This window comes from Eumetopias jubatus, unplaced genomic scaffold (genome assembly GCF_037043125.1).
Source record: "Eumetopias jubatus isolate StellerSeaLion01/CBP00866 unplaced genomic scaffold, mEumJub1_p1.0 scaffold_17, whole genome shotgun sequence".
Taxonomy (NCBI): Eukaryota; Metazoa; Chordata; class Mammalia; order Carnivora; family Otariidae; genus Eumetopias; species Eumetopias jubatus.
The window spans coordinates 7654812-7678413 of record NW_028274823.1 but is presented as its reverse complement, the minus strand read 5'-3'; the positions used below and the strand labels follow the sequence as shown (position 1 = coordinate 7678413).

General features: G+C 52.5%; 1 protein-coding gene across 4 annotated transcripts in view; it reads right to left on the bottom strand.

The window, feature by feature from the left end:
- CTBP2 (C-terminal binding protein 2) overlaps nucleotides 1-23602 on the bottom strand; it is a 156553-nt gene that overhangs the window by 25695 nt on the left and 107256 nt on the right. For 3 of the 4 annotated variants that reach the window (XM_028119972.2, XM_088019973.1, XM_088019972.1), the window contains one exon: nucleotides 22643-22802. In XM_028119972.2, the coding sequence (XP_027975773.1) occupies nucleotides 22643-22700 (58 nt within the window). In that variant the 5' untranslated portion in view covers nucleotides 22701-22802. Of the gene's footprint in view, nucleotides 1-9458; nucleotides 11119-22642; nucleotides 22803-23602 lie in introns of those variants that run through there. The other variant, XM_028119971.2, reaches the window with a different exon arrangement.

Here is a 23602-nt window from a genome sequence, read left to right as displayed (position 1 = left end):
TTTTTCCTTAAAACCTAATGACTTCTAAAGTGTTCCAGGCTCAAAGCCCAGTTCACAGGGAAACACCAGAACCCATCACAAAGTCATAGTTATTCCATCAAATAAAAAGCATCTAAGAGAGAAATCCCCAGTGGGGAAGTTGGGTGGGTTGAGAGGTCAGCTTTGAGCACCGTACGTGGAGGGAGAGTGGCCAGGCCCACACGGTGCAGCTGGTGACAGTGTCCACCTCTACAGGCACAGCCCCCTTCAACGGAGGAAGATCGCCACTTCCTGTTGGACTTGGCCATGCCCGCGGCGGGGCTGACCCAGGGAAGAGGCAGACAGCCTGGAGAGGAAATCAGAGGTCAGCTGCAGGCACGGCAGCCGCCCCCCCCACCCCCCCCGCCGGCCCCAAACCCGCACATGTGAGCTTTTTAGCAACTGCGACCGCGTGAGGCCCGCTGAAAATCTTAACATTTTATAAAAATTAGAAGACGATGCACAGGAAGCGGTCATGAGTCACGGAACCCCTGAACGGAGAGGGGCAGGCTGGGCCATAATGGGGAGCTAACAGAGAATGCAAACTGCACATCTAGAGCTGATGCGGATTCTTTGGACAGGAACAACACCTCGCAGCCGCTCTCCAGAGCCAGGGGCTCATCAGTCCCATCTTGGGCACAGTGGGAATTAAGTGATCTCATTTCCCTCTTTACTTGGGTTGCTAGGAAGCCTGGAGAGACATGCCCACCTCCTTGGGCACAAGACTGCAGGGAAAGCTCTGCATTCTGGCCTCCCACCCAGTTTCCTCTTTCCTTAATATGCTTATTTCTCCCTCTACTCAACTCTGTGCTTGTGTGTTAGAGCCATTCCCCAGAGGGAGGCTTAATCCTCTTAGGACCAAAGAACATTTACACTCCATTTAAGCACACAGCAGAATTCATTTCCTTTGCTCTCCCGAAAGGCAGCAGGGTAGGAGGAAAGGGGCTTGGCTCTGCAGCAGAGCAGGGGGCAGGGCACCAAGCTGGGCCAGGAGCAAAGCCTCAGGTCTCTGGGGATGAGTGGAGCCCAACACCCCAATGTCACACTTGGGGAAATGAGCCTCAGAGCACCACGGGACTCCTCTGGAAGGAGTTTACTTTACCCTATTCTTGCTGACATAGACCTCAGCTTCCAGCCTGGGCTGGTTTCCTCTTCCCAGCTTGACACCACTGCTGATTTTTCCATGCGACCCTGAAGCCCTATGCTTGGTGGTTCATCACGGCACAGTGACGAATCACAGGTTCGGAGTCAGACAGGCTGGCTTCAAGTCCCAGCCCTGCTGTGTGACCTGGGGAGAGTACTAACCTCTCTGAGCCTCAATAGTGTTCATCTTAATAAGGAATTACTCAGGAATTCAAATGCTCCATAATGGTGACAATCACACTGTAATTTACTGGGCTGATTTGGTCCTGGATGCTCTCAATGCTGGTGAACCCCCCGCCCTGCTAGCGCTTCAGGTACTTGCATTTGGGACCCAGAAGTCAGAGTACCCGTCCTGAGCCTTCATTTCTTTGCACAAACAGCCTGCCAGGATCCTTCCTCCCACAGCAATCTTGTTTAAACAACAAGTTCTTTCACTCACATTTGGCAAACCCTTCCAGGGATCAATTTTCAACTGCTCTCAGGAGAACACGTCTCCAGAGCCGCCCACCTTCTCAGTGGGGACGGGCGTTTACAGGTTTGATTTTATGCTCTCCCAACAATTTGGCAAAAAAGTTGTTTTATTCATACACTGCGTACCGCTATGTGGCTAAATTTAACTGCAGTGTGTACCTTCCTGTTCCTTGAGCAGTGGAGGGAGCAAGAAAAAGTGAACAGACTGTTTTTTTCCTTTACATGAAAAACAACTAGAAAGTTCTCTGTGAAGCCAGCCTCAGAATGGGGAAAACACACAACAGCGGCATGTCTGTTGGGCTCTATGCTGCTAACATGGGCTAATCAATTACGGACTGTAAGTGTTATTTCTATTTCATAAATCTAAGAAACAAACAACCCCCCCCAAACGCCTATGAAACAGCTTTAGAATTCTTGCTTCATGTAACTTTGGGGACAAGAAATTAGCTCCAAATGTCTGAAAATCTTCTCTTTTAATATATGCTGGTTTTCTTTAAACAGTGTCTATCTTCTTTGGATGATCAGTTGCCAGATGCAATACATATAATATGTGCCTCCACCGCCGCCCAAGTCTGGGCCCCCTCACCTAGCTCAGCTCCCCTGAAAGCAAAAACAAATGCGTGCTGGAACAACAGAATATCCACATGCAGTAGAATGTAGCTGGAGCCCTACCTCACACCCACATACAAACTGGACTCAAAATGGTTCAAACACCTAAATGTAAGAGCTAACATGGTCAAACTCTAAGAAAACACAGGCATACATCTTCATGACCTTGGATTATGATACCAAAGGGCAAAGCAAGCAAAGGAAACAAGTACATAAATTGAACTTCATCAAAATTAAAACTTGTGTTTCAAAGACAATATCAAGAATGTGAAAAGACAGTCACAAAATGGAAGAAAATATTTGCAAAGCACATATCTGATACCAAAAGCCAGTGAAGACTTCTTGCCTGCTTCCTGAGCTCCGTGATCCATGAAGACCCAGGTCAAGCACTGAGGTCAATGAAGCCAACTGGAAGTTGGAGAACCACAGCGTAGGGCAATGATCATATAGGGATCAAAATGGCTAAGAGATACATGAAAAGATGTTCAACATCACTACTCATCAGGGAAATGCAAATCAACATCACAAGATACCAACTCACACCTGTTAGAATGGCTATCCTCAAGAAGACAAGGGACAACAGGTGCTGGTGAGGATGTGGTAAAAAGAAAACCATGTTCACTATATTAATGGGGATGTCAATTGGTCCAACCACCGTGGAAAACAGTATGGACATTCTTCAAAAAAAACTAAGATTAGATCTATCATACGATCCAGCCATTCCACTTCCAGGTACACATCCAAAGTAAACAAAAACAGGATCTCAACAGGTATGTGCATCCTCGTGTTTATCAAAGCATTATTCCCAACAGCCAAGATATGGAAACAACCCAAATGCCCATCAAGATACGAATGGATGAAAAAGACAAGAGGTACATACACAACAGAATACTATTTAGCTGCAAGAAAGGAGGATATTCTCCCATTTGCAGCAACATGGGTAGAACCTTGAACACATCGTGCTATGCTGGAGAGGTCAGAGAAAGACAAGTACGTACAATATCACCTATCTGTGGACTGTAAAAAGGGTAAACCTGTAAAAACTAGAGAGTGAACTGGTTGTTACCAAGGAATGACCGGAGTGGAGGCTGGGGGGTGGGGGTGGGGGGGGCGTGCACAAGACTGATAGTGTTTCAGGATGCAAACTTGCAGCAAGTGTAATCCAGAGACAATGAATACAGACAATGATATTGTATTATAATTACATAACCCAATAAATACTGCTACATCTGCCATCGAGGTGCCTATATAAATACCAAAGTAACATGCTGTACCCCTCACACTTATACAACGTTACACATAAGATATAATGCAGTTAAAGAACATAGGTCAGGTGAAAAAGTAGCATGGTGAAGGGCTCCATCAGCTTCCCCTTTTCTTGGGTAGATAATCCTACCAGTGCTCACCCCCACTGTGGATTCAGCTCAGCCCCTTGTGCCACTAACTCTGTAAAAACTTCCAGAAAAATTTGGCCCATGCTGTGTGGTTGGGACTGTTGCCTCTTTTAAAAGACTTTGGAGAGGCAGTCATCCCTGGGGGAGTCTAAGGGTGGAGAGAGATAAAACAAAACAAAACAAAACAAAAAACCCCCACACACACAAACTATTCTTTGGAAGCCAAAGCCGAGCCTGCGAGGTCACTCCTCGAAGGCAAGGCCCGTGAGAGTGGGTGAGGCCCCACTCTCTCTAAAACAGGAAGACAGAACGCCCATCTAGAGAGAGGGCACGAACAACCTGTCCCGGGCAACTTCGGGCCTGCTCAGGCCACATGAGAGAGGGTCTGGCGACAGGAGCTCAGACAGAGGTGGCCAGTCCCAGGGTGGACTCGGCTCCATGTCTTCCCATGAGGACACGAGTCAATTCCTTTAACTCTGCAGGAAGCACAGCCAGGACTAACCTCATTAACCACCTTCTCTGTGTCCGGCACATTAGGCAGAAACCCCGTGGTGACCCTGTAGCCCTCCAAGAAGGCCGAGGGAGCCCACCTTACCCAAAGGGGTGGGGGCTTCTCAAACCCAAATTCCCAGACCACACTCCTTGAATGATCACTGACACACACCCCTGCGGACGGGGTCTGAGCCATCAATGCGGGGGTGGAGGGTGCACTGTACAAGAAGTTGACAAATCCCCAGACACCCAGTTTTGTGAAAGGCCCATTAAGTTTTCATGGGACTTAGGCCCGGCAGAGTGGCCCTCGCGCTCCAACCCAGCCGGTGGCAGGGTCTTCTCCAGGCTGCCCGACCACAGCCCACTCGGATGCTGTCCTCCATGGACAGAAGCACCAAGTGTCCAGCCAACATGTCTGAGGAGGCTGCTCTGAGAAACCCAGAGCTGGGGGACAGGCCTGGCCTCTAGCTCTGCAGTGCCCCTCGGCCCAGAGTACTGTGCCCAGCTTCAGAAGTGACCAAGAGATGATAATGATGAGAAAAGCACCATTTCCAGAGCAGGCCCAGGCTCTGGCCAAGGCCACGCAGGTTTAATGACCTCAACACTCAAGTTACCTCTTCCTAGGCTTGCTGCATCCCCACATGCCCATGAGGCAGGTTCAGTTCCCACCTTCCTTGGACAGACATGGAAGTAGAAACAGAGAAGACAATACGGTCACCAAAAGACACACAGCATACATTCAACTACCTTATGTTCCTGGGCTGAAGTCCTATTCCCCGGTGTGCAAGGGTTTTCTAGCAACCCAGTAAGAACGGAGAAATTCACGCTGCCCGGTAAAAACAGCTACAAGAACAAAGGTGACATCAAGTTCAGTCTCCGAGTTGAGTCTGGTAAGGAGAAAACGACCGAAGTCCAAATTCTCCTGGACACTGAGAGGTAGGAGATGATCATTCCCACTCTGGGAAAACAGCAGTCAACAGCGAAGGCCAGGAATGACAGGTCAGTCCAGTGACCTCCAACAGAGGGTGGGGATCGTGGGGGCCCTAAGAGGGTGGGGAATGGCTGCACCTGGGGCCTTGAATGCAGAGACCAGGAGCAGGTGACCCCCGAGGGGGCCACCTGCATTTGGAGAAACATGAGCCAAAGAGTCACATGTGACTCCAAACACATGCGCAGGGGTCAGCCTGAAGGACGGATCAAGTGCTTGCCAATTTTATGGGCACGGAACACGTTTTAGGTGTTTTACTTGCTTGGGAAGCCTGAGCCATCAGCAGCTCTGACGTGCACAGGTGCTCCCCGAGCTTTATGTAAGGGAGGTGGACCGTAGAGAAGAGGGTCCTGGCCAGAGAGAAGTCTTGGCTGAGTGGCCTCAGACAAGTCCCCTTCCTGCCCATGGGGCTGGAATTTCTTGGCCATGGAGGTATAAAACAATCTGCAAGAAAAAAAGAAAAAAAAAAAAAAAAAAAAGCCGGGAGATGCCCCAGGGAGTCACAAAGCAGCACTGCCTTGCAGGCCATGACTCGTGCGCACCCGTCTTAGCTCCCTCGTGCCACCTGGGGCCGCGTCCTCGCCCTTGGCCTGCTCACAGGCCAGTCTGTGAGTCTGTCCGCAGTCTGGTAGCTGCTCCGGAGTCTGTGCTCGGCTCTCAGCCCTTCCCTCCAGTGTACACCATGTCCTTAGACAGCCATTCCCAGCTGTCCCAGGCTCCCCGAAGGCCCCCATGTGTGTCCCGTTTCACAGGGCAGCACCCCCCACCCCAATACCCCAGGCCGCGGTCTTACACACTTGTGGGCCATCGAAGGTCTGACCCGGGGCCCGGCACACAGCTGAGGAATCACGGAGCCAGAGCCAAGCTCCCAGGCGGCCTCACCCGGTTTGTGCTCCGTGTTCAGGGGTGTTAAGGGTTGCCCTACTTGCTCTCCACCTCTCTTCAGTCAAAGGGCAAGATTTTGCCAAAGTAAGGCTCTGCAGCAGAAGGGCTGATACCATCACCCTGATTCCCCGCAGGGCCAGCTCAGGGTCATGGTCCCTAGATCCCCATTCCACCCCTCCCAGGCTGGCTCTACTCTCGGGCAGGGGATGGGTGTCATCAGCTGGCTCTGGGTGCCTTTGGGGCCTCGTGGTAGCCTCCCTCCCACCTGACGGTTTGAGTCCTCACCCTCAAGCCCCATGCATCGCCCCTCTGTCCTCCTACCAGGACCGACCCTCACGTGCAGAGGCTCCCTCCAAGAAAACCAAGGACAGGGAAAGAATCCCCAGGTGTGCATGTGCCCAATCCTCCATTCTGATTCTGAGGAGACAGGAGATCTCTCCTAACCCAGCAGGCCAGGTGCCCACACCATGTGTTGGCACCTCATCAAATGCCACCACACACGTGACCAGCCCCGATAACTGGGAGCACGGTGACAACCACCCGTCTCCCCACAGCCCCAGCGCCAATGGGCCTTGGATGTGCCCTGAAAGGTCCTTGGGCAGCGGCCCCAGCTACTAGACAGGGATCACAACACTGAACGAATCCAACTGCATCCAGAAAAATGCCTGGAAGGAAACAGACCCCCAGACAGAGCAGGCCACGCGGCATTTCTCACTTGAAACCGCGAGCGCCGGCTGTGTTCGCGGTGACCCGTGGCAGGCGCTGTGCCCTGCCGTCTTTGGGGAAGACAAAAACATGGGCTGGGTTGCAGTACTGCGGTTGACAGGATGCGCCCCGCTGCGCGGTCACAGACAGGGCTTCATGTAGTGCGGGAGAGGGGGCGGTGCCGGGTTGCAGCCACGGCTGGAAGGTTCTGCGGCCTGTGCCACAGTCAGCCAGGTCAGTGTGTAAGGGACAGCAGGCCCACCAGATGCCGACGCTCACCCAGGTCCGATGTGCAGCTAATCCCCCGTCACATGGGGGCTGGCGGGCTGCACAGGGGGCCCTCTTCATCTGGCCGTCCCCAACTGCCTGGTCCATGGGCTAGCAAACAGCCTATTATTTCCACCCACAAAGCCAACCAAGGTGAAGCAGGCAGTTCATGGACTGAGAAAAGCAAGTAGGTGTTAAAACACCCAAAGCACGTTAAAGTAAAACCAGGCGCTTTTAAAACCAAACACACAACCCACCGGAAACCTACAGATTGCCTCTCCCAAGGGAGAGAAGAGTCGCATTCTCGAGCATTCCCTGCCCCTCCAGATCAGAGGGAAACCTTTCTGAGTTAGGTGAAGACCAAAATGAACATTAGCTCATGCTGGCTGTGCCGTCAATGACCGTGATGGCCAAGCTGGATTTGAGGACGGCCATCCCCCAGCACAGGCTAGCTGGGGCTGCCCCACGGGAGCTCCGGGTTCCCAGACTTTAGGGCCAGGGTGCTTCCCTTCAGCGTAAATGCTACCCTCCTGGGGGCAAAGTGACCACCCAGCGCTTGGTGATAGGAGCCAACACATCCAAATCTGGCTGTGGAAGCTACCCCCCAACATGCCAGTTCTACAGGCTGAAAGCTCTGGGAGAAGAAGCCAAGTTCCTACCCCCGGGGTCCCCGACACCACTTCAGGGGGAGGGTCGGAATGACACACTGAGTGCAGCAGAAGGATCGAGGAGAATGACCGCTACGGGACAGATCGCCGGACAGAGAAATTTATTTGCTGGCAGACTTCCGACTGCAGGCTTCCTTGGCACTGGCTGGCTGCCACGCAAATGAAACAAAAATCAATATCCTTTGGTCTGCAAAACAGTGTGTTAACAATCATACTCCAAACAACTTAAATAATACCCCTCAACCCCATACCCAAATAACGGGGAATGTTTCTGTATAGAAGGCAGTGCAAGATAAAGAGAAGAAAGAAGAAAATAAGGAAATTTTATAGGTCCTCCTTCAGCAAAACCTTTCCAGGACTTCAATGAGGAGATAATCTTTCTGTGATTATGACCAAACCCTCCCGTTGCTTAGCAACACATAATTAAGGAATATGTTTTCAGATCCGCTTTGCAAGCCCGGCCATTATCAGATGAAATTACTGGAGCAACAAATGTCATTGCCATGCAAATTAGTTGGTTGCAAAGAAGGAATGTTTGCGAGGGAGAAGGTGCATACGCTCTCTGCGTGCCCATCTGAATTTCTCCTGCTGCACGTTGATGTTGATTAGAGAAAGTCGGTGGGGCAAAAAAAAAAAAAAAAAAGTCAAATACATTGTATGATCAAACTTAAAAAAAAGCCACACTAGCCATTTCAGCCGCCTGGTAGCCACGAGGTCAGCAGCCCCACAAATGTGATAGAAGAGCCAGTTACAGCCCTCCAGGGTTTCAGGATCAGGCCCCCACAGCTGGCGAGGGGGTATTTTCAAAAAGGTACATCTTATTTTTCACACCAGTCCCTCCACCCGAGAGTTCTAGTTATTCAGAAAAAAAAAAAAATGCATTTGAAAGGGATTCAGTTTTCTAAATTGGGGTGGCAAGAAGAATGAAAAGAAAAAAAAAAACTGTCGTCAGTAAAGATTTGTCAGTAAGTTGTCAGTAAGGATTCTACAGTGAAAACACAAAGTAAGTGTTGTTCAGAGAACGTCCACCTGGAATTTTACCCACAATACCCAAGGAAACACATGTAATAAATTAAACTTGTCTTCTGTTGTGAAGAAAACCACCCAGGACGGTTCTTTCTTTCTTCAACTTGGAAATCTATCGTTACCTACAAGTAAACAGAATTCCCAACTGTATTTCCCAAAATGAGACTACGTCTGTCTTTGAAACAGGGAGTTCTAAGGAATTTCGTCATCTTGCTTTGTTTAACACACAAGCCTGGAAGCACACCCGATTTTAGTCTACGGTGGTTCCAACCTCGGATACTGTGCGCAGACCCTTCAGAGGTGTGTCTCCACGCTACAACGCACTTCTCGTGGGAAGTGAGTGATGCACAATTTGTGGGAGGCCCTGGATAAATACCCCCGCCTTCTCCAGAGTCACAGAAGGTGAACTGGAGAATACGCCACCCCCCGTGAGCCGATGGTTTCATTCTGTTCTGAACGATTTCTGGGTTTCTCCCAGAAATACAGTTGTGTTGCATCACCACAAAGGGAGAGTCACTAATCAACTGGGACCGAACCAGAGAAAGGGAAGGCCATGCAGCTATCCCAGTGGGTCAGCCTGAACGGCAATTCTGTCTCGCCCAAAAGAACCTGTATTGGATTGGCTAGCTGGCTCCGTGGGAGCGTGTGTGTGCATCAGGCTGTAGGGTCTGGTCTCTCCAGGCATGACGAGAGAACAGCAAAAATGTGAGGACCCGCTGTCCTGTGCTCAAACCTCTGCCTGCACTGTCCCCTCAACGTCCCAAGCGAGTAAGGGCAGGGAGGGTTCATTACTTGGTTCCGGAGCAAGCATGGTGGACACGATGATGGGGGCCCCCGTCCGCCGGGCCACCTTCTGGTAGGGCGGTTGAGGCGTGCGGAGGCTCTGGCTGGCTGGCGGCAGCGTGGCCGGCTCCACGGGGACACTGGGCTTCCGCAAGAGCTGGGGGCTGCCATGGGGGCTGGACAGAGGAGACGCGGCCACGCCGCGATCCCGCTTCAGCAGCTCCATGGGCACCGTGTATGCTGTGGAGTAGGCGGTTCTGGGGCCCGGGTGAAGGGGGGGGATGGGGCCTGGGTGAATTAAGGCCACTCCGGCCTGTGGGGGGTATGTGGGGCCCAGCTGTGCCGTCAGGGCGCAGGGGGTAGGAGAGCTGTACCCAGAGTTGGAGGGGAAGTGGGGGGCTTGGGCGCCCACCCCCGGGGCAGAGTAGGTGGCCGCCGTCTCTAGGAGGTGCTGGGATGGTGCGCTGGAGGGGCGGCGAGCCAGGTCTCTCGCACGGGGGGATGGCGCCTGCAGGGGCCCCATGGGCTGGGGCTGCAAGGCCGAGGCGCCCAGCGAAGACAAGTCACCATGGAGCTCGCCGCGATGGCTGAAGCTGCTGGAGCGCATCCGGGGCGAGGGGCCCCCCCGGCCCTGCCTGCGCAGCTGCATCTCGGTCCTGCAGGTGCCGGCCAGGCGGCTCAGCACGCGGGCTTGGCCCAGGTTGGGCGCAACGCACTTGATGTCTGCGTCTTCCATGGTGGCCAGGACGGCTGGGGAGTCGAAGCCCTGCTGTAGCAGGGCCACCAGCGTGGCCTCCGCCACCCCCTCAGCCCGCAGGAGGGCCAGGAACTCGGGCAGCGTGCTCCTCCTGCCCCCGAGTCCCTGGAAGGAGGACAGGTTCGCCTCGTAATTCTCATCAGCCGCCCTAGAGGAGGCACTGCCCCGGGCAGGCCCGTAGCTGCGGTTCAGGGTTCCTGGGGCCACCCCTGGGCTGCTGTCCGAGGCACTGGCTGCGGCGGGGTCCACGACCAGGCAGGTGGGGGCTGCCTGCCTGGCAAGAGCAGAATCCATGGGCCTCTCGCCGACGTCGTTGTAGAGCTGGCTGGCCGGGTAGGCGGGGGCCTCAGTGGCGTACCTGCCGACGGCCAGCTCCCCTGCACACCGAGTGGGCGACGGGGCCCGGCTCTGCGTCTGCGGCCCCTGAGCCATCCCTCTACCCGCCGGATCCCGGTACAGGTGCCCGGCCTCCTGCAGAGCAGGGACGCGGCCTTGCACCTGATCCCACGACATCCTGCTGCCCGTCACTCCATAACCAGGCAGCGACCGGCCAAGTCCCGGGTCGCGGGGGTGGCGAGCCTCCTTGGGCGCCCGAGTGGCTCCGGCCGCGTCACCGTAGTAATCCCGGGGCAGCAGACCACCTCGGCCAGACATCACCGCCTGTCTGCTGTCGTAAAAGGCGAAGTTGGCGACCGGGCTCTTCCTTCCAGCGACAGAGTTGAAGAAGGCCTCCCGGTAGAGGTAGGGCTCGGCGGCGCCCTGCGGCTCGTACCAGGGTCCTGCGGTGCCGCCGTCCGCCAGGGAGCTGCTCCTCGCCGGAGCCTCGGCCACCTCCCAGGGGCCCTCGCACCACCCTGCTGCATCCCAGCTCTGGGACCGGCCAATATGGACCTGGCGGCTGGGGACCGGCATCGGGAAGGAGGGACGGCGGCTGAGGCAGGGGAGGATGCTGGTCTCTATAAATCTTCAGTTACACACATCACAACAGACCCGCTGCCTTCTAGCCCTTCCCAGACGGCAGGAAAGACCAACTGGGGGTTTTCTATTTCAAAGTACGGCCTGAATTATTAATCCCCTGAAACATTAGTAGACAAAACACAACTCACGGTAACTTCGCCTCACTCCCCAATGGCAGCACCAGTCCCAGAAAGGAGGCTGCGCCAGGCTTGCCGGGCCCCCTCCCTCACGGGGGGTGAGCTCACATGGACCTCGGCTCTCTCAGCGTGGGGATTAGGAGCTAAATAAAACCCGTAAAGCTTTTGTTCCATGTGACATCTCGTTAGATGGAAGAACACGGCTGAGGGCTCCAGCCAGGCCTCCGGACCCGCAACTGGCAATTACTTTCACACTGAAGCTCTGGCTTATCTCCGTGGTCCTCACCAGGATACTTTTGGGATGAGCACTGCCTCCCCCCACCCCTGCCCGAGATGGCCTAAAAGTGACAGAAGGAAAATAGGAAAAGACCGCTTTAATGTCAATTCAATCTTAATCCACCCTGATGAAATGTTAATCCATTGCACACGGCTAAGAACAAATTAAATGTGAATAGGCAGGCAGGATAAAATGGGGGTGGAGGGAAATCTCATGCACAATTCTAGAACACGAGGTGCCCTGAGAAATGGGCCAGGTCTGCAGCCAGATGCTCCGAGGACTCTGGTTACCAATCAAATGAGTTACATCGCTCAAGTCCAAATGGATTCTTTATTATCGTAAAACACAGATTCCCTTCATGCTGCCAGGGATAAACAAACAAAAAAACACCTCTGTGTGTAATCTAGAATTTACCATTTTAAGACCGCCACAGAGGTCAATGACTAAACCCCGACATTATGAAGCAAAACCGGGAAGCGGCTGCAACTGAGGTGTGCCTCCTTTTAAATCTGTTCACAGGGAAAGCGTCATTCCAGCAGGCTCAGGCCGGCTTAGATTTTGCAGACGATTTTCCAATATTCCTATGGATTAAGAGTTTTACCTCCCTCACTAGGGGCTTCGGGTGCAGTCACGCAAACAACAGCAGTTATTTAATCTAGATAAAGGAACGCCCCAATCAGGAGCAACAGAACATTTCCTAATAATAAATATCGAAGGGTCTGAGAGAAGCAACACTGTAGACGAAGCCACAGGCTCTGCTCCTCCGACCGTGGGAGCCCCGAGGCACAGAACTCACAACAGAACAAAAGCTCGTGATCGCGGCGTCCAGTGCGAACGTTTAGAACTGAGATCATGTGCCTATCTGCAGCCGTGAAACCCAAGAGTGGGGTCTTCACCCACATCTCTCTCAGTGTCAGATTCAATCAGAATCTTTCACTTAAAAATCCCAGTTGCTAAAAAACTTTTGTTTGAACTGAGTACTGAAAATTTACTGTGGGAGAGGAGAGTAGGTACAAATCCATTTCCAGGAACTGAAGGAACATGGTAATACAAGACAGGTTCAGGGGGGCCAGTGCTCCACCCCATCTCCCTGTGTCCTGATGAACACACATACTCAACTTGGGACAAGCTCTGTTTATAAATCAGCACTACTCCCCCAAAGCTGGAGCTCTGTGGCCTCCCACTGACGGTTGAGGAACCGGCGGGGATGCAGCCCAGGACCCCAGGCTGTTACCTGAACACCACCGCCCCCATTTCTGACTCTAAAATACCAACAAAACCTCGAGTTATCTGGAAAAATTCCCTGGCAGGCGGAGAGGAGACCCAAATCCTCCTCCACCTCCTGGGATGCATGGGAAGGAAGAAAAAAAAACAAAAAACTAACAAGCCACACTGCCAAACGCTGGGTTTCCACGTACAAAGGATGGCTGCTGGCGCCGATTTCTGTATTTCCTCTGCTGGTACAAGCACTACCACGGGCTGAAAGGCCTGGCTGGGCAGGGGCCCGAGGGAATGGGCCTGGCCACACCAAGACAGCAGTTCCGCGTCTCACCAGCAGCTGGAGGATGTGCTCACTTAGAAGATACAGACAGGAGGATGTTACAGAGCCCCAAACCAAATGGAAACAAGGCTATCTGGTTACAGCTGATCCGTCCCCGGAGCGGCTGGCCCGGCCCATCTCGTGCATGTTGTCCCCTCCTCTGGGCGCCGCTCAGAGCTTCCCCCCCTCTGGAAAGGAGCGGGCCGGGGAGGATGCGGCGTCTCACTGGGGCCCCTTCTCAGAAGGAGCCCAGAACACAAACTTGTGGGTCAGGCGAGACAAAGTCAGCCGTCAGCAGACACTCTTGAGCAGCTTCTGCCCACATCTACCTCGTCACCTCTTCCCCTTCAGTCTTGGGTTTTGGGGCCAAAAGGGCCTGTTAGGCCTCTCAGTAGGGAATGCACCCCATTGTCACCTCTTCCTCCACCACTTGCCAGAGAACGTGTCTGGCTGGGCAGGATGGACAACCGCAGTCCTTACCCTTCAGAGGTGACCAGAAACCAGGCATCTTTGGTATCGCGTCTTTCTTACAGTTTCCTTATTAGAGGATGTCCACCACTGTGAATGTCTGTACCAGGAGGGCCCCGTTCTAGGTGCTCCGCCCATAAACAACTCTATAAGCAGGTATGACTATGTCCCACCCAGATGCTGGAGATGGAGCTTGGGTGCCCTGCCCACGGCAACAGGGTGTGGGACGCAGGTCAAACCCCAAAGCTAATGCTCCACTTTCCAGAATCCCCTGCACTGACCCTGGGTAGCTCTGCCCTGGCGCTGGAAAAGGAAACCTGTTTAACACAGTAATCCTATTATTTGCTTAAGATTTTCCCAAACTCCCAAGTATTGACGAGGTCACCTACAAAATTAACTACTTGAGTATTGGAAAGTCACTCCTGAACTTGGACTGTGCCAGCCAGCCTTCCGAGTGGGGCGCCCTGCGCTGCTGCTGGAGCCGGGGACCCCCTGCCAAAAGCTGATGATGGAAACTGCCCGAGGCCTCGGGTCAGCCCATCTGGCCATTTCCTTTTCTTCCCATCTTGTAATAAAGGAAACATAACATTCAGTGGCTCTAGGGCTCAGGGGCCCCGCTCATGTTGCACACACATCCCTTCCTGGGTGCATGGACCCCGAGAGCTGTGTGCACAGGATCTCTTTGCAGTGGGGGTAGCTCAAGGGGCTCATCTGGCTTAAGCACATCACGTTCACAGTTCAAGTTCTCCAATGGAAGCAGGACTGTCTGGAAGAATGTGTACCCAATAGCTCCTAAGAAACCACGAACGGGTTTTTGAGAAGGAGCGGAAGGTGTAATGCTAGAGGCAGGGCAGTAGTGGGGGGAGAAGCTGCAGGGTGGGCGCCACCCTCTGCACCAGAATGAGGAGGCCCGGGTCTCCCCTGCCATCACCCAGCCCATTCTGCTTGGAAGCCACCCAAACTCACACAGCCCCGGCTCCACAAGGCACCAAATATTATGACAGATGTTTTCCTGTGTTAGGTAAAAACACCTGTAACTGGACTCACACTTTCCTAAACACTCTGGCAGATTTTTTTTTTTTTAAAGCACATTGCAGTCTTTTAGAAAGAGCCACTTTTCTGAAAATCTCATGTTGACTAAATAAAGCAAGATGGGACCAATTTCTGAAAGAGCAATGAGTCTCACAGACTTAACTCTTTAATCCTGGAAAGAGTTTCACTACAGAAAATTTCATCGAGTAAAAAAAAGCCATCTTCTGAAAACAGAGAGACACAAGCCAAATTCTCTTGCAGATGAAATGAACCCAAGCGAAAGCTGACCATACAGAATAACCCCCGGGGCTATAAGCAGCACCCTCCCCGAGCCAATTCTTCACTTCCCTGTGCAGTGCTGAGAGAGGATCTAGAAGGTTCCAGAAGAACAGGGAAGAAAATCAAGGAGGGGCCGGCCGGCCGGCCGGCCGGCCGGCCAGCCAGCCAGCCAGCCAGCCAGCCCTTCCACGGAGCAGTCCTTGGGCGAACCACCAATAAGCATTTCATGTTCCAACCACTACGGTGACCCAGGAAACTGCCTGAAGAAAATGGGAAATGGAAGGCTAGCCTCACATTTGTTCATAAATGAATTCCGTATATATCAGGTAGGAGGTGGAGTCGGCCAATCTAAAGTCTGGACTCACCTGAAGGGCCCCGGTCTGCCTGCCCATCCCTCAACAGCTGTGCTGTTTCCGGCCCGCCTGGTGGCCATTGACGCTCGCCCCTCCTCAGGAGGCAGCCAGGCCCGGCTTTGGAGCATTGCTGGCTGGCCTTCCATTTCTTGGTCCTCCTCTAGCCCTTGAGGCCACGAGACCATGGCAGCTCCGAAAGCGAAGGCAGGAATGAGAACCCCCTAGAAGCTTCCCTGTGCCTGCGGGATCCCAGGACGGAGCCCCAGCAGTGCCCGCACCTCTGCCGTCCACGGGCGGCATCTCCTGGGGGACACTGCGGAAGTCAGCGGGCTACGCGCCGTTTTCCCGCAGAAACAGTGCCAAAAACAGTCCTAGGACATCCTGCTTCCTACTTTTCAGTGTGTACAGCCTGTGTTGGTTGTTTTGTTTCTGTCAAGTGTTTTCGAGTTTATGTTTAAAAACAGCTTCCTGCCTGAAAAGTTTTCTGTCTTGTTCCCCCAGCACCCTGATCGAAATAACTTACTTGGCTCATCTCAGGCAGAGGGGCTGGGTGACCCAAGTGCGCTGGTAAAATAGCAGACAGGACACTGTAGTGGGGTTTTAAGGCAGCCTGCATCCACATTTTCACGAATGCAAAGAGAAAATCAGAATGTCTGGACGTCATTTCAGTCCTCAAAGGAATGACAGCACCGACTATCCTGGGATACGTGATGCATGTTCCCCATTTCTTAGTAGAAAGACGGAGGCTTCAGATCATCAGTGCACCCCAGACCCGAAACGGCGCCTTGTAACCAAACCAACCTTTCCAAGATCAGCACCCTCAAAACAGTCCCAGCCAGCATGTACCTCAAGATCTAGCCATTTTAAAAAAGGGAAAACAAAGGCTCGCACGTTGCTCCTATCTTGACTTCTTAACTAGATTATAAATAAGATGACAGCTGTGTTATGAAAATTAGCTTTGATTCCCACTCATGATGGGGTAAAAAGTCCTCTCCTCTTTCAGGGCGTGGTTGGGGGGTGGGGGGAGAAGAAAGTGTGTGCTGGGACACTAAGCTGGGACACAGGCCTGGGCAAAAAGCCACAGGACAAAAATCTACCAGGAAAAGCTGACAACTCCCCACACAAGGTCTGCTCAGGCAGGTGCTAGATGAAAACCACCACTTCCTTCCTTCCTCTCTGTAAAAAACCTCCAATAACAGCAAAAATCCTGCAAAATCTCAGCATCTCGGGTAATCCTCAACCCACCCTGACGCTGCCACCCCTCACTCCATCACAATCTGTGTTTTATGTCCCTTCCCCTGTATGGGGTTCAGAATATTCCCGAATTCCTTCCTCTCACCTTTGAGAATGCCCTAATCATTTCCATTCACCAGGGCCCCGCTCAAATAACCTACCTCCAGGAAGCTTCTTTCATTCACTCTTTGTCCCTCTGTCCATAAGTACAAAGAAATCGACCCCTATTAAGGGGAGACCACCGAAATAATCCAGGGAATACATCAACTGGCAAAGACAGCCCATGGTTTTCTCAAGTTGACAGAACCCTGTCCCTCCTGACATGTCCTTTTCTCCATCACATGCTTGTTCCTTCAACACAGTGACCAGACGGGTGTGACCGTACAGGGCACAGGACTCGATGGGGACAGCCATTCCTTGCCCTCAAGGCACGTACTGTGTGATGGGGAAAAATGACAGGTGTACGCAGTCACCAGGACGCGGTACCCACACCCACGCTGAGGCATAGGTAATGAGCCCAGTCCCTCCAATGAGTAACATGGCAAGAGGGACAGGGAGGAGTGGAGATCACTCGGAGCAGGTGCACATGGATATGCAGAACACGCCCCCCTCCTCCCGCGACCTCATAGCCCCGCTGGTGGTGCCGAGCCGAATTCTTGCCTGGACCCGGCTGCGCACCTGAAGCCTCCCTGGAGACAGAAAGCATGCCAAAGACCCTGAGCTTTGTTATAGAGCAAGAGCCCCATTAACGTCAGGATGTTCATAAAATCATGGTTTGGTGGCCTGAGTGTAAATCAATCAGAAACAGGAGCCTCATTTCAGTGTATCCCTCGTAGGTTCTGAAAAAGGAGTCACGGTACAAAGAGCTGGCAGCCAAGCATATCCTGGGGTTCTGGTTTCGTAGTCCCCTCAAATCCCTGTAATTGGGACCTACCCAAGCCCAAGGACAGCCTCCACATTTGCGTGCGGGCACTGTGTGCAGGTCTCTGGCTCTGCAAAAGCCAGGACTGCTCTGCTTGCCCTTGGACCTATTCCAAGGAGACTAGGCCTGGGTCCGTTGGAACCCTGGTTCCTGTGAGGTGTTGACTGAGCCCAAAAGCAGATAGCCTTTCCTCAAAGGTGCTGTGACCAAATGAAATGCACCCAGAGCAAAGCAGGCTGGGGACTCCGGGGCACCCAGGAGGTTTGATCCCAAACCCGGACAGAGACAGGGTGCTGCCAACCTGAGGGAGGGCAAGACCCACTGTGCTGGGGGAGAGGGCAGAAGCACCAGCCACTAGCTAAACACCACATCCCCACACCCCAGGTGGAAGCAGGCGGCCCTGACACGCTGCTCGTGGAAACATAGGGAGTTAAAAAGAAATCCGGCAGCTGCAGCGAGAGAGCCCGCTTGGTGAATCAAGTGCAAAGAAACGCTGAAGTCTGCATTTTACAGGTGAGTAGCAACAGAGAAGAAAACACTTAACCTGATTTTCATCTGCAGAAAGTGAGGGCCTGACTGAATGTGCGCAATTCTAGGAACCCAATCCCTAGCTGACAGACAGCGGACACCCCAGGGGAGGAGCCATGACCAGATAAGGGAAAATGTGGATTTTTATCCCTTGCAAATAACTTCCATTAAGCTTCAACTTGACCACACTCCCTTCCTTTACTGATCCCTTACATGGAGCGCATGGTTGCGGTCTATTTGTCTATGCTTGGAGTTTAAAGTCATGTCTAGTTGACTATTGTATATTTACATAGCTAATGTAATTATCGCTAATCACATAATTACTAGAAATGTGCATAATTGCCTGAGCCAAACATATAATTATAACGTATAGCAACATTATGAATCCCCCTTTTAAAATCCACATTTTGGGGCTATTTAAGGGTATTTATTAGAAACGATTGTGGACTACCTAGAGATGGCCTGCTTCAACACAGTTTCTGTATATAGTGCTGGTAAGTGCTTTCAAGACCAAAACACGTACAACAAAATAGCCTACAAACAGAAGACAAAGTGATTCTGGTCTGAGTCTGTTGACTCCTGTCTTGTCTGTAGGGAAATACCAGCCAGTCCCGCTCCATGGGCTCCCGTGGGCGTGAGCAGTGGGATGAAAGCGGCTATGAGGGAAGATCCCCCAGGCGCCCCATGCCTCTACCACCGCAGTCATCTGGAAAACCTGGAGGCTCGGAGACATCTTTGCTTCCAGAACATTCTGGGACCATGAATAAACGTTCTTAGGGCCACACTGCATCGAGATGTACTACTCTCTCACGGTGACATGCTCAACCTGCTGAGAAGAGGAGAATGCCACTGAAGGACGGTCTTCCTTTACCTCATCCCTGCAACATTTTCTGACTCCTCCTGTCCTCCTCGGTGACAAAACTGACATAGAAAGACTCCCAGAATGTTAGAACTACTCATGTGTTCAACGGATAGCAGTTAGTCTCTATTTTTCCCATGTCCATGCAACCAGCCCACCTTCTCACCTCCTACCTCCATGCTCATGAAAACATCCTAGAGACAAGACATACCACATAGGATGGTTTATTTAAAAGAAGGTTTCCATCATTCATTTTTCTCCTGTCGAGGAAGGGGAGAGTCCTGTCCTGAGTTATGTTACAAAGGGGGTGCTAATCACAGCTCAACTGATGCAATCACCAAGACCATTTTTCCACGTGTGTAAGACGTTCCAACAAAATAAAATGAAATATCTACATTTTCCAAATTGCATTCTCCATAGCCACAGGAAAGGATGGTGTTTAGTGATTTATTCTACCATAACCCATAATAAGATGTTCTAACAAAAAGTCATCAGCAAAGCCATTCTGGTATATTACCCTTCCACAAACCCAGAAAATGCTTTCCAGAAAATGCTTTTCTGGGCTACTTTTGCAATACTGAATGATAGTAAGCCCTCTTCTCTGACCAACAGATATTTGGGGCAAAATTACACCAGCTCTGCCATGATGTAGTAACACAGTAAAACTCTGATGGTGCAATTCGCAAATGCAATATATCAATTATGCCAGCAAACTTAAAAGAGTGGGAAACCAAGACCTAAATTATACACCAAAAAGGGGAGATGGCAGCCTGGCCCTGACCAGTGACTGTTATCACACCCTGCTCCGTAAGAATTCTTACACAACAGCACTCTAGGACTGTTTGATACCAGGCATTAGAAAGAGCAGAGAACTATAAATATCAAAATAGAGCGGTCGCTTTAAAAAGAAAGATTAAAATCTGGCTTTTAAGTCAGCTTGAAAGACCATTATTCCAACTGATTTGGATGGAGTCCCAAAGACTGGCTGGTGAGAAGCAAAGGTATACTCTGCACTGTGCTGAAAGCACGATAGGAACATCCCGTGGTGGGGGGAGGGGGAGGGGAATGAGAAGGTGCAGCCGGAGTCAGATTCCCCCCTCTACCCCGTTTTCCCTTGGCGTCAACTCAGAGCCACAAAAGGCAGAGTGGCTAGGAGTGGCCACAGGGAGACCTTGAGGTTTCCAGGAGGAAGAGGCTGGGCCTTGGAAGGCAGGCAGGAATTCTGGAGGCAGCATCTGTGCAGGGATAAGGCTCAGATTCCACCAGACTGGCTAGGCTGGAGCAAAAGTGTTCATTAAAGTGAGGGAGGGGGAAGGAGTGGGACCCAGGAGGGCCTGTCTGGCATGGGGTCCCACAGTCAGGGTTTGCGCTGGGGTCTTGAGGTAGGCAGGAGGACAGAATTCTGGAGATTTGTTCCCAGAAACCAAGAGCCGAGATGACAAAGTTCCTATGAGCCCAGAGCGGCTACAACTGAGCAAGGCAGCTTTCATGCTTTTAATCATAAAAATCAAAAACAATGAGCTGCAGGAAATCCCGGGGGATGGGGCGGACATTAGCAGAGGGAAGGAGACTATAGTTTGCAGGGCGCGATGGACTTTCTAGAAGAATATTAAAGAGCGGTTAGCTCGGGTTTACAGAACAGATACTGGTAACAGTCAGAAGCCAGGGATGCAGACGCATGAGGCCTTCAGGAGGAAGAACTGAATCCACGGAACTGATCTGCGAGAAAGGCCAGATAAACAACAGCAGACTGCCCGGGTTCGGGGGCACACAGACCGACTGCTCTGTGCCTCACTGGTCGCAGCTGGGAAATGAGCACCACCTGTCCCGGCCTGAAAAACCTGCTAAGTCGGTGCCTCAGCACAAGGGTCAGAAATGAAGCACCTTACAACAGCTGTTATCCGGAACGGGACAGCAAACCAGTGTCTGGGGTCGTGGATTACAAGTAACACCCGAGTAAGTGAATTTTGCATGTCTGTTTTGATGGCACCTATTGAGAAATTTTAAAAATTGTAGCTGCAACCAGCTCAGGAATGTCGTTCACGGATGAAGTGGATACTGAAATTTCAGTTACAAAAAGCGGGTGGGAGGTTGATGGACCATGCTCGGGAGGGGGGGGGGGTCTAGCCCTAACAATATAGAGGGGAAAGGCCACAGGCTCTCCAATCCCATTCTCGTCCCTGATGGGGTACATCTAAATAAATCCTGGGATCCTGGGGTGGGGTGGGGGTGAAATCAGCAAAGGCATTCTGCCCACAAGCCTTGCAGAGTTGATTCACTACGTTTTCTGAACAGTAACCTAAAACGAAGCACCTTTCCACTGGAGGTCAAAAGTAAATTTAATAAATCCCCACATGATCGGGTGAACCCAGATGGTGGGACACGACCAGCCAAACAGTTGGCCTGGGCTCTTCAAGGAGTATCAGTGTTTCTGCAAGTCAAAAAGGCCAAGAAAAAATGTTTAGACGAAGGTCACCAAGAAGACATGACAACTAAATGGGTCCCTTGATAAGTTTCTGCACAAACCAAGCAGCTGGAAACAGATGCGCGGGGAAAATGAAAACAGGCGGTCTGTATTAGGGAATGCTGCAGTGAGGTTCAGTCCCCTGGGCGGGGGGTGGATTATGGCACTGTGTTTACATCAGGAGAGGTCCTAAAAGGGGACACATGCCACAGGTCCTTAGGAGTGAACTGCCGCATCTTCAACTTTCGTTTCGATGGTTCTGGAAAGTCCACCCATCCATTCGTACACACACACACGTATCACTCTCTGTACATCCATAGAAAGCGAGTGACAGCAAATGTTCTCAACTGGTACATGCAGTTGAAGGGAGTCTCAGTGTCCATTCTAGTCCATCGATCCTTCTGTAGGTTTCAAACTTCTCTCATGTTTAGCAAAATCTTTAAATCCCAAACCCCCGACACGGCAGCAGAACCCAGGGCTGTGGGAGGGCCAGTGAAGAGTGCTATGCTCTGGTGTCACAGAGCTCTTGCCGGGCACACAGTCACCCGGTACAACACGTCCTTGATGCCTCCACCCTGTGCGGCTGGACCAACTGTTCCATGTGCGCAGCTGGTGGGCGAAGCAGAGTGCGAGCGCATGCAGGGTGGGGGAGCTGCGGAGCCCACCCTGCCGGGGGGGGGCGGTTAGCAGGGGGCTCCCCTCTGCCGCCCCCATCAAAGACCCTGCAGCCAAGTCACCGGTCACAAGGCTGGGCCAACCCAGTGGGCAGTGTGGCCGTGGCTGCCAGGAGCGCTCAACCCCACGCCCGAGGCCGTGCGCTCTGGATTTCTTCCCACTCCATAATTAGGAGGGGATGGTGTTTAATCAACATCTCAGAGGTTCGTCCCCAGGTTTCCATTAGATTTTAATTATGTTTATTTTTCCTTTCATGAATAAAACACTTCCAGACATTTTCAAAGATACCAGGGATGTGAACACATAATGAGGGGCAACGCTGGGCTCTTCAGGAGTATCTTGGAATTCATCACTGTAAATATCTTAATCGGAAACAGATAAAAAGTCCGGAAACCTCAGAAAGTGAAAAAAGATGGCCCTGTTACATGGTGTCCTCCCATCTGCAGGGTGACCTTAGGGTGTGCGCAAGAAACAGACGGAGGGCCACTCCCTCCCCCGGGAGCCAGGCACCCCTGCACGCAGGTCAGGTCTGGTGACCATGAGGCCCAGGACCCGGGTGGGGGGTGCTAGGGCCGGGAGTGGTTTCTGGCTGCAGTGGGTTTCAGTCTGAACCGGGAACCAGGTGCCCACGGGTCAGCGATGAGCGGGGCGAGGGTTCCAGGGCGGGACTACGCACCTTTGGTTACAAACCGCCAATCACGCTGGCTCTTACCTTCACAAATTCTGTCCAATCGCTGTCGCTTGACTTTGTGCTTATCCACAAGGGCCATTCTTTATCGAACTTTGCAACTCTCTGATTCAAAAGGCAAAGCGGTCCTCTAAGAACTTAGGGGAACGCGCAGGAGTCTGCGGGCATTACGCCACTATGAACCCTGAAACAAGGAGAAAAGAATCCTTACTCTCTGGACAGCCTGGGGGCAAGGACAACAGGTCATTCAGGATTTTACTGCCCCTTCCTACAAGGGGACCTGCCACCAGCGCTCGCTCTCCTCCCTCCAACACAGGAGATGGAGGTTGTTCCAGTCCGCTGTCCCGGTCTCCCACCCTCCGTCTCAGACAGGAAGGGAGCAGACGCACAAGACAATTGTTACTTGCGTCTGCAAGCAGTAAATGGCAGCATCTAGAGCTCCTGCTTTTAACTTCAGGGCTGTCCACGCCAACTGCCGACAACCTGAACTGTTAATAATTCGTACTCCGACGCCAGAGACCACACTATGAGGCCAGCTGGGCCCGCCCTGTGCTGAACACAGAGGGGCGGAGCCTCAAGGGGGGGGGGGCAGAGCATCAGGGGAGCAGGTCCCAGGCCCACGGGCACTGAGATACAGACACCCAGCTGGGGCTGCAGGACAAGTTCTCTCTCCTTCCACCAGGCAGTTTACGCGACCTCCCCCCCAGAGCCGCTGCTCAGCACGACACCTGGCCCTGTCCCCACTGTAAGAGGATGGGACAGGAAGCCACACGCCACCTAGCCACTTAAGCGAAGTGTGTCAGGGCCACCTTCCTGGGCCTCCTCGGCACCTGGAGGGAGCCACAGGTGACATCGTGACGGCTGAGTCCAGGCTGCTGGCCTTTGACACAGGGCAGCGGCGACCGGGCCCATGCCCGTCCGCGGCGTTTTGGGCAGAAACGAGGCAGAGGAGGGGTGGCTCCCATCTGGGTTGAGGGCTGCGGG